This window comes from Botryllus schlosseri, chromosome 4 (genome assembly GCF_051294905.1).
Source record: "Botryllus schlosseri isolate E-star chromosome 4, Bs_hap1, whole genome shotgun sequence".
Lineage (NCBI taxonomy): Eukaryota > Metazoa > Chordata > Ascidiacea > Stolidobranchia > Styelidae > Botryllus > Botryllus schlosseri.
The window spans coordinates 29759002-29768748 of NC_137239.1; the positions used below are offsets into that span (position 1 = coordinate 29759002).

The 9747-nt window shown below is 38.6% G+C and overlaps 1 protein-coding gene across 1 annotated transcript; it reads right to left on the bottom strand.

Annotated features, from left to right (window-relative positions):
• Positions 1-1345: 1345 nt before the first annotated feature.
• On the bottom strand, positions 1346-8858 carry LOC145437781 (uncharacterized). The gene is made up of 5 exons (XM_080315077.1): positions 7920-8858; positions 7708-7862; positions 4359-4445; positions 3507-3729; positions 1346-1507 (listed from the first exon to the last, which is right to left on the bottom strand). Exons 1-5 carry the CDS (start codon positions 7966-7968, stop codon positions 1434-1436), a joined length of 588 nt encoding a protein of 195 aa, XP_080171203.1. The 5' UTR covers positions 7969-8858; the 3' UTR covers positions 1346-1433.
• Positions 8859-9747: the final 889 nt, after the last annotated feature.

Here is a 9747-nt window from a genome sequence, read left to right on the forward strand (position 1 = left end):
TACCGTGGTGGTGGAAAGAATAGGACTTGCATCGCCGGGAAGGTACCATACTGAGACAAAAATCATGGTCGAGCGTGTCAGGGGCAATCGTAACACTCTGTTACTTCTGCCCCGTTACAATATGTTATCAATTCTGAATGTCTTTGTTCATATGTTGGTATTACCATTCATCTACTGTAGAATAATCTTGCAACAGCCAGAAGTTCACCAGAACAGATACTGCCTTGCGATACCAATTCTAACATGATCATCTGTCGAAACGGCCATACAATAGTGGTGATGTGAATCTGACGGTTCGGTTATTTTCGTGATTCAACCACCCTTTCTCATGTTGATCGACTTTGGTGTGTCGAACTTCAATAGTCATGTCTTAATTCTCGTCCTCTGACTTTGATCATGACCCACTTACATTTTGATATTTGATGTGAACAATTTATGTTAATTTTCTACAGCACAGATAAATGTCATTATAGCTTTGACGCCACACAATGTTGCGTTCTCGTTTTACTATACTATCATCGGCCCATTCAACCAAGATATGTTAGCCAGGTCGGTTTCGCACCTTCGCAGGTGACCGAATGACCAACCCATTATGCCCGCTGAACAACAGAACCTTGGTAGAAGATGCCGAATATGTGTAGGGAGATGATGGAATGAATGTCTCTCTTGTACACTTTAAGCATGAACAAGACACGAAGGGTGATATTGCATTCAGATGCCATAAATGCGATCGGGCGTAGCCTGGAAGCGTTCAAACGTTTCTTCCTTTAGTTTCATGCAATATTGCAATTTGTGCTTCCGTTTTCGTTGTTCATTCAGTTTGTGTTTAGTCATAAATACCACTGTTACAATTGCCCCGCAAGGGTGGTACAATTGCCCCTGGGTACGGGGCGATTGTAACATTTGAGCAGCGATTTTTGCGACCCAAAATTTCCATGATTGATTGTTGATTGAGTTCCAATTTAGTTTTCATATCAACTATCGAGTTGTTGGCTTCTTTATATAAAACTTTGGAAGTGAAATTTCCACGAGAAGAACACGTAATGTTTGAAAATACGAAAAGTGTTACAATTGTCCCCGGTCTCCCCTACTCACGAAATCGGCTGATTCAGCCTACGGTCAATTACAGAATCAAGGTGACGTGATTATCAGTACAGATTTGATTGCGAGAAAGAATTTCTGGAAATACTCAGCCCGAGGAATCTTATAAATTATCTACTCTGCCTATTAGGCGCCTATCACACTTATAGTCTCTGTTTTAGATACTAATTTAGCCTCCAATTATCTAGCCAGCGATACCTTACACTCTTACAGGCTCGTATGATGTTTTAATTAAGAGAATAAATCACATCATAAAAGAGAATTTTCATTTCGACACTAATGCTTCAAGTATACAAAAAATCAACAGTAATTTAAATAAACTTTTGTCTGGTTCATAGATACGTCACTTCCCCTCCTAGTTCGCAAAGGTATCGGCATTTGAAGCAGGCCACCATCGCGTTTCGCCCTGGAAAATAGTAGAGTGATTCGTTAGAATGAGACTTTTTGGGTTTAAGGACATTAGTAAATATTTCAATAAGATATCCATTGCGTAAATGTAAAAGTGGAGCTTTTCGACCCGGGGTGTTTGTTTGTATTAAGATATAATAGTATTTGAAGATATTTTTGGGAGTATAGAGAGCTTTAAATATACATGTCAATAATCTATCATTATGAAAATATAAAAATTAAAATGTATATCAAATATGTACCTTTTATGCTACTATAAAGAATATAATGCCAGTTCTACACTAAATATAATTGATAATACCATAAAGATAATATCAAAGATAGTTTGGTGTTTTTTCGGCCGTGCCTATTTCATTGCATTTTGTAACAATGCTGTGGAGTTATCTCGACAGATATGCCGTTTCCACTAACGTGCTTTGTACTACATGTTTCGTATGCTGCGACACAACCAATCGATGTTTCAAGTATGCCACAATGGAAAATATAATCGAAACTATAATTTTCCACGCGAATCTTTAAAACAGTGGTTCTCAAAATTTTGTCTTTGCGGACCCCTTTTGAACAGTCACGGACCTCCGCCGACCCCCTGAAGTTTTTGTTCAAATTTAGATCAATTATCGTGCCGCCGTAATCTGCCTGGTGCAAATAATTACTGTAGACTAGACTAAAGAGCAACAAAATTTTTTTCTTGAAAATAATAACATCATACTAATTATGCAGGAATTGGGAAAAATTTTTTATTTCAAAGCAAATTTTATCTGCATTTCATGAAATACGTGATCGCACCTTCGATTTGATATGCCGAGTGCCGAAAATGCATTTCCACAAAGATAGGTGATGGCGAATGTGAAAATAACTGGTAAGGCTTCCGACGACACCATAGGGTATCATCACAACATATATGACACCACAATTGAGGAACATATGACATATTTAATGAACATATAACGTACAGCCTATAGTCATTTCTATCTAGCACAGTTCCTCCCAACCGCGGCTCTCAGAGCCGCATGCGGCTACAAGGTATATAGCCTTCTCGCGGCTCGGACCTCTTGAGCTCTAAATATGCCACAAAATATAGTAGACGACAGTTGTTGTTTGTTTCTATGAAGACCTATCACATAACGACATAATAGTATGTTGTCGTAATGATATGCGTTTTCAGTTTATTTCAATGTATAGCGCTCACCAATCTGCGTCTATCAATGCTAAAATAACCGATGTAGAATCTATAGAAGTCTATGTGCGGCGTGCGTGCTTTTGAATTAGCTGGATGGTGAGATCCAGAGGTAGGTAGCCAAGCTATACCTTTACATTATCGGTATAAGTAGCCTACTTGAGTGTTTTGATGCGACTCCATACTCTGCAGTTTGAAATGCGGCCCCAACATCCAAAAAGGTTGGGAATTACTGATCTAGCAGATCATCTTGAAGTTATTTTAGTTTAGTGGTTATGTATATCACAGGATAAAATGGATTTTTGCAAACATTTTGAAGTCACCCCCCTTGACCTTACTACCCCAACCCCGACAAAACACCTCTAAACATAAATATGGTTGTAGAAGTAGACGGATGGCAATTTGGTAACTGGATATTTCATCCCGGCCATTCTGCAGACCCCTGGTTGAGAACCACTACCATAGAATTTATATTCATTCTGATTGAGTACTCCAATTGGTTAACCATTCTTCAGAGATGGTAAATATGGAAATATTTCTACTTTTTCGGAGTAATCCTACTTGTACTACTCACTCAACTACTCATTCTTTCAGACTACTTCCACTACGACTTGAAAGTTTTGGCAAAACTATCTTTGACTCCGAGGGTTTGGCAGACAGTAGTATATTATAGGCCACAACACCAGAGACCGCATTGCTTGAATCTTAAGCTTTCAATAACGATTGCTTAAGTCTTGGATTTTATTGTATTTAAGTAAGCAATATGCTATTAAAATGTACAATATATCGTGAGAATGATATAAGCCGGTTTGTAACTCACTTCTGGCAAATTTGCGAATGGTTCTGTCCTTCAGATATCCGAGACAGTTGATGATGTAACTTCTGGACCTCCTTGATTTCCTTCCGAACGGGAGACAAACTTTAGGAACGCCGCTGCGTCTTCTCTCGCCCTTAGCCCTCGGGTCTTCTTTACCAGTAGGGGGTTCTTCAGTCAGTTTGTCGCCAACATCGCTCGGATCGACTGGAGGACCAACCGATATGCCCTGGAATGCAAACCGTGTTTGATCATATCCCGAAACTGTGCAGAAAAGGACTATCTACGTCTTCTCGGAGAACCAGTTTTCTTGAGAATGTCCGGAGACTGAAATACTCGTTTCCGTATATTCAGTTTCTGATAACAAGGTTTCCAGTGGAAAATATCCGGATAATGTCCGTCAGGGGAATAATTTTTCGGGTATTGACCAGAAAAAGTCCGAAAACCGTCCCACAGGACAACCAATTTGCTAGATATCACCCGAAAAGTCTCCTGTCGGTTTTCTTGCAACTTCGTATTTGAAACATTCCGCAAAATCTCCTGAAATTGCCTGAAAACTGTCCCGAAGATTACCGGTTTTCGTGGAATATCCTCTCAGTTTCCGGCTATCCCAGGACAGTCTTTGAAAATTGGTTCTCCCACAGGACTGTGGAATAATTCTCCGACAGTCCTGGGACAGTGTCCGGTATTTGTCAATTTTCATGAACTTTTTGAGAACCAGTTTTGCGACAAAACAGTATATGGACCCGGACAGTATCCGGATATTCTACTGGAAGGCCAGTTTCATAAACATTCCGGAGAATATTCGCAGCTGTTCAGAAACTGTCACACAGGAGATTCGGTTTACTGCTTACTGACCTCTCCGCTGAATTCTTGTTCTGTGTCCACGTTTTGCCTTTCCACGATTTTCAACGCCAGTTCGTCCGCTGTCCAAGGGCACTCGCTCTGAGGAAAGGAAATTAATATTCAATAGAACAATTCCTTCATGCAGCGTGGTTTATTTAAGTTTAAGACTTTTCATGTATCAAGAGCAAACGGGGTAATAACAAGCATACAGGCAGATAATCAATGTAATTTTAAATAACAACGCTACTCGAATGGTTTGCAAACTAATATCAACTAGTTTAGCACTTACCAAGGCTTTTTCGCCCACAAATCACCCAAACGTTCTATTCGCACCACATATCTATCAAAATCTCACCCAGGAGCAATATCACCCACTATGGTGGCAGCTATGCCGTCGTCAACTAATTCACCACACGCAAAACTTCGGATATAAGCATAACGGTATCGATTGGCCCTTTTGAAATCAGTCCACCGTACGCCAGAGATGAGCGGATTTTGGAATTTCCCATATGCATGTCCTAATCGAATCCAAATCCGAAGCTTCAAATCCTAATCCTAGTCCAAATACAGAAAATTTGTATATTACAATCCTAATCCTAATCCGATATATAAACTTAGAATTCCTCTTAGAAAGCCTACATCGTATGCCTATAATTCTGTAAAAAGAAATAAAACGCATAATTCGTGCCAAAGTACATAAAGTAACTTTGGTGGGACGAAAAATGTTGTCGCCATTCGCCACAGGACGTCAATCTCCCCGAAATCAGTAAATCCAATCCTAATCCTAAACCAGGGGTGTCAAACTTAAATTACGTCGCGGGCCAGATACAAACCGTCAAATGGCTCGCGGGCCGCACCCGTCAACTGATTCGAAAACGTTATCTCATGCCCCTGCTTTTCAATTTAATACTTTATTATCAAGCAAATATAAAAAATAATATCAAATCGTATCACGGACCATAGCGGTTGTATTTGCGAACAATGGAATTGGTTACAATACGACGATTGGCTGGTTGAATACATTTATCAACCGCTAAAACAGTGGCGGTAACGACGATATAGGTCGGCATATTTCTATGCTGCCTTTGCTTTAGTCGTAATCAGGCGTTAGCCATGTGTGCGTTATGAGGAATACAAGAGATTCAACTGGAAACGCGGACGTTGGAATCTGGTTCATTAGTATTAAATCGCAATTAGGGGACCTTTTGAGTTGGAAGTGACAGGGCGGTGCGACCACAAATATATTTGAATGATATTTTTGTGTAACTAATATTCTCCATGGGAATTTCATAGAACGGTTCCACATCGGCGTTTCTGCTTCTGTGAATAACTACCAGAGGTGGTCAAAGTAGTCAAGAAAGCTACTCAAGTAGAAGTAGAAGTAGCGACGAAGAGATCTACTCAAGTACAAGTAGAAGTACTTCTTTCATAAGCAACCTGAAACTACTTGAAGTAGAAGTAGAAATTTCTGACTTTAAAAGTACTCAAGTAAGTAAGTAGTTGTGAAAACGATCCTGATTGAATGGATTATAAAAAGGTGCAAATTGAGCTATGTGATAGGTGACGAGCTTGATTCATATTGATGCATAGCAGCAGGTATCCAATTTTCGATAGCATAAGCTTTCGCCCACCTCGTGGGATGAAAAGTTAAGTATTGATATGGAAATGCGATGCTAATCCTCTGTTTCATCGAACAGCAAGTTTTGGAAAATAGCATGGTATGGCGCCATCCCCATATTATAAGGCCCGTAGTTTAGTCGAAGAGCAATACGGAGAAGTTGTATAGGATACGTTGTAAACACTTTGCGTGATTACTAAACGTTAATAAAAAATATGGTGGACCGTAAAAATGCCATATTGCGTAGCTTTATTTCCTGAAATACAAGGCATTACTGCACTTGCTTTTATACTTCAACATGTATCTTATCCAGACAAAAGAACTGATATTAATTATAACTCAAAGTATATGATACTGGGAATAGAAAGTGAAATAGTAATACTACTTCTAAAAGCAGAATAAGTATTTCATGTTTTTAGTCTAGAAAGTTTCAAAGGTGGTATGCTAAAACAGCTCTAAAACTAAAAAAGTCAATAGTCCACTCTTCCAGATTAGGACACGCCATGGACAATGGACATGCTAAATTACGATATGACAAGGAAATGCTACATTGCGAAATATCAGTTTCAAACGCTATGATGAGCCATATATACTGTGATGAATTATTTCATATGGGCGAAGGGCGACAATGTGGCGTGAACGGAACCACGCCAACCCTCCACCTCAATTATATTCACCGATACTTTCGTGAAATCATACTGGTCACTCCGTATCCACTGCGCGTGAAGTGCGACGTAAATTCCTCAGGCTATCTTCCTGATTGAAAGGTTGAACTACTTCTACTTGACAAACTGAAAATAGCGACAAGTAAGTAAGTAGTTCACAAAATATTAAGAAGTAGAAGTAGAAGTAGCGAAAATCAGATCTACTTGAGTAAGTACCAGAAGTAGAGGAAAAATACTTGAGTACTTCAAAAAAGTAGAAGTACTTCGTTACTGACCACCTCTGATAACTACTTATTGTTCCATTTACCGTAAAACTCGGAACTCAATGTGCGCTTTTTGTCTTCTCCAATTGGGTGTCAATGTCACCGACTTTTTCCTAGTGGTAACTAGAACCAGAGTGAAACCATAACACCACACACAGTCGGGTGGCTATAATGTGGCCTATGAGTATACTCAACATATACTTTCTTGAGGCATTATTTAAATTGAAGTGTTACCTTAAAAACATCTCAACATTTGTTACAAATGTGCTGGATATGATAAGCATTTTTCAAAGTACTCAGAATTGCTTCGCGGGCCGGATGAAATCCTCTGGTGGGCAGGATGCGGCTCGCGGGCCGTGTTTTTGACATCCCTGTCCTGAACCGTTAAAAAAAACTGAAATCCTAATCTGACAAAATTTCACAAATCCGGTTTTCCCGAATCTCAATCCTAATTCATGCTCATCTATGCCGTACGCCTACGCTGTAGTCGCTGTACTGCTGATCAGACTTGTGATGTTCCGGCAAAAGTTCACACGATATTTCCTACTTGGAAATATCTGGAAATACTTGAAATTGCGGTATACCAATCTGTAGCATGTTAACATCGTTCGAACTAGAAATTGTATGCTCCCACGTATAAATTTGGTACTGTAGAAATCAGAAGATCACTGACTTTTCAGCAAAACTTTTGGAAAAATGGACAGATAAAATGGACCGATATCATCAGTGATACACGATTTCAATCAAGTCAATGTTATAAAAATCATTCTGTTGATAAAGACCTGGATTGTTTAATTTTATTTAATCTAACTGACCATCGACTGGCTACAGATGGCGATCTTGATATCATCAGGGTGTAGAGTTTGCCTAGCTGGCCCTCCCGAAATATCGGTATCGTCCACTCTAGGAATGAAGTCGTCGGTCATTTGCTCGAAGCTCTGTTGAAAGTCTAGCGTGAACGAATCCGAACCTGCGAATGATTCGAACATCGAATTCGTCGAAACGAAGCAAGCTAGAAAATTTATACCTGTAATGAAGCAAATAGCGATCCACGTAACTGTTGTCACAATCTTCATTCTGAAAAGTCTGGTTTGATGAATGCTTCAAAAACTTGAGACGAATAATAATAAATCTCGGCTGAACAATCGGCGCATAAATGGCGGTAGTTTAGCCCGAGGGGTTAGGAAATCCATTCTGTCGTCACACGCCTCGTTTACTGAATGATCAATCATAGCTGACATTCATATTTGACCAAAGGTTTTAATTTTTTGGTTGTCACATTGTGAATACTAGCCTATGCTCCAAGTAGTTTCGATACCTTTACTATATTTTCCTTATATCGGAATGGTGTGGCATTTTTAAATGCTACAATTATTATTATTGAAACCGAAAAACTGATAGATAAACAGAATATGATTGACAAAGAACTAATGACGTAATCTCACTCTATGTAAACCAGGGTCTTATCAATTTTGTCGCCGAGATGGTGAGTAGTCTACTTTTAATTTAAAACTAGGCCTAAAAAACTTGCCTTTGGCTTACCTGGAAATCCCTACTTTTATTTTTCCGAGTACTCAAGTAGGTTTTCCTACTGGAGCGACTTACGCAAGTGGTCATGAGCTTTGACTCCTTCCACTCCTACTTCTACTTCCTTTTTCGAATTGGGGTTCTGTAAAGCAGAAAGTACTTTTTGGTTCGGTTTACATCACGTGTTTTAATCTATTTGTAGTATAAAATTGAAGTTTTCCGACTTCGCAAAGACAGACAAGTCCCACCAGGAATGTCGAATAGTACTACAATTCTAAATTTTTGTGCAATAATGCCTACTTTAAATGCTTGCGGGCAAAATTTTGTCAAAATCAGGGTTTTTAATGTCAAAATTTCCATTTTTAGTGCAAAATATTCCGTTTTAGGTCACAGAGTACTTCAATTCAAACAGTATGTGCCACAATGCCTAATGCCACAATGCCTAATTTAAATACTTGAGAGCAAAAAAATTTGTCAAAATAGTGTTTTTATTGTCAAAAAATGTCACAATTTCTATTTTTTTGTGAAAAATCTTGCGTTATTGAGGTCACAAACTACTACAATTCAAACAGTATGTTCAATTATGCATTTGTGCATCCATGCCTAATTTAAATACTCGAGGGAAAATTTTGTCAAAATCAAGTTTTTAATATCAAAAAATGTCAAAATTTCCATTTTTACTGCAAAATCTTGCGTTAGGTCACAAGCTACTACAATTCTAATATCAAATGCAACAATGCCGAATTTTAATACTTGAGTGCAAAATTTTGTCAAAATTAATTTTTTTAGTGTCAAAAAAAAGGCAAAGTTTCCATTTTAATCCGAAATCTTCCGTTTTTTGGGTTACAAAAGTACTAAAATTCTAACATTATGTTCATCAATGCCAAATTTAAATACTTGGGCGCAAAAATTTTGTCAAAATTAAGTTGGTGTCAGAAAATGTCAAAATTTTCATCTTTTTTATCTTTGTATCTTCTTTTTTTTGGGGTCATTTTGTCGCGAAGATGCGTCTTCAAATTTATATAACCAGCTTCAATTTATTATTAATAGCATCTGGCACCTCGACCAAATCTGCCTTTTACAACCCGAGTACTTTTCACACAATACCTCTATTGGAAGGAGTGTACATGTATTCAATAGATCCCTATTCCTATACTTGTGCTTGAGCATCAGGACTGCCTATACCAGAGGTTCTCAACCTTTTTGGACATGCGCCCCCCTTGGGGATGGTCGAAAATATTGCGCCCCCACTGACCCCCTCTACACTTTTCGTCATGTCAAAAAGAGCACATCATCTACTACAGAGGTAGGCAACCTTTGTGCTAATC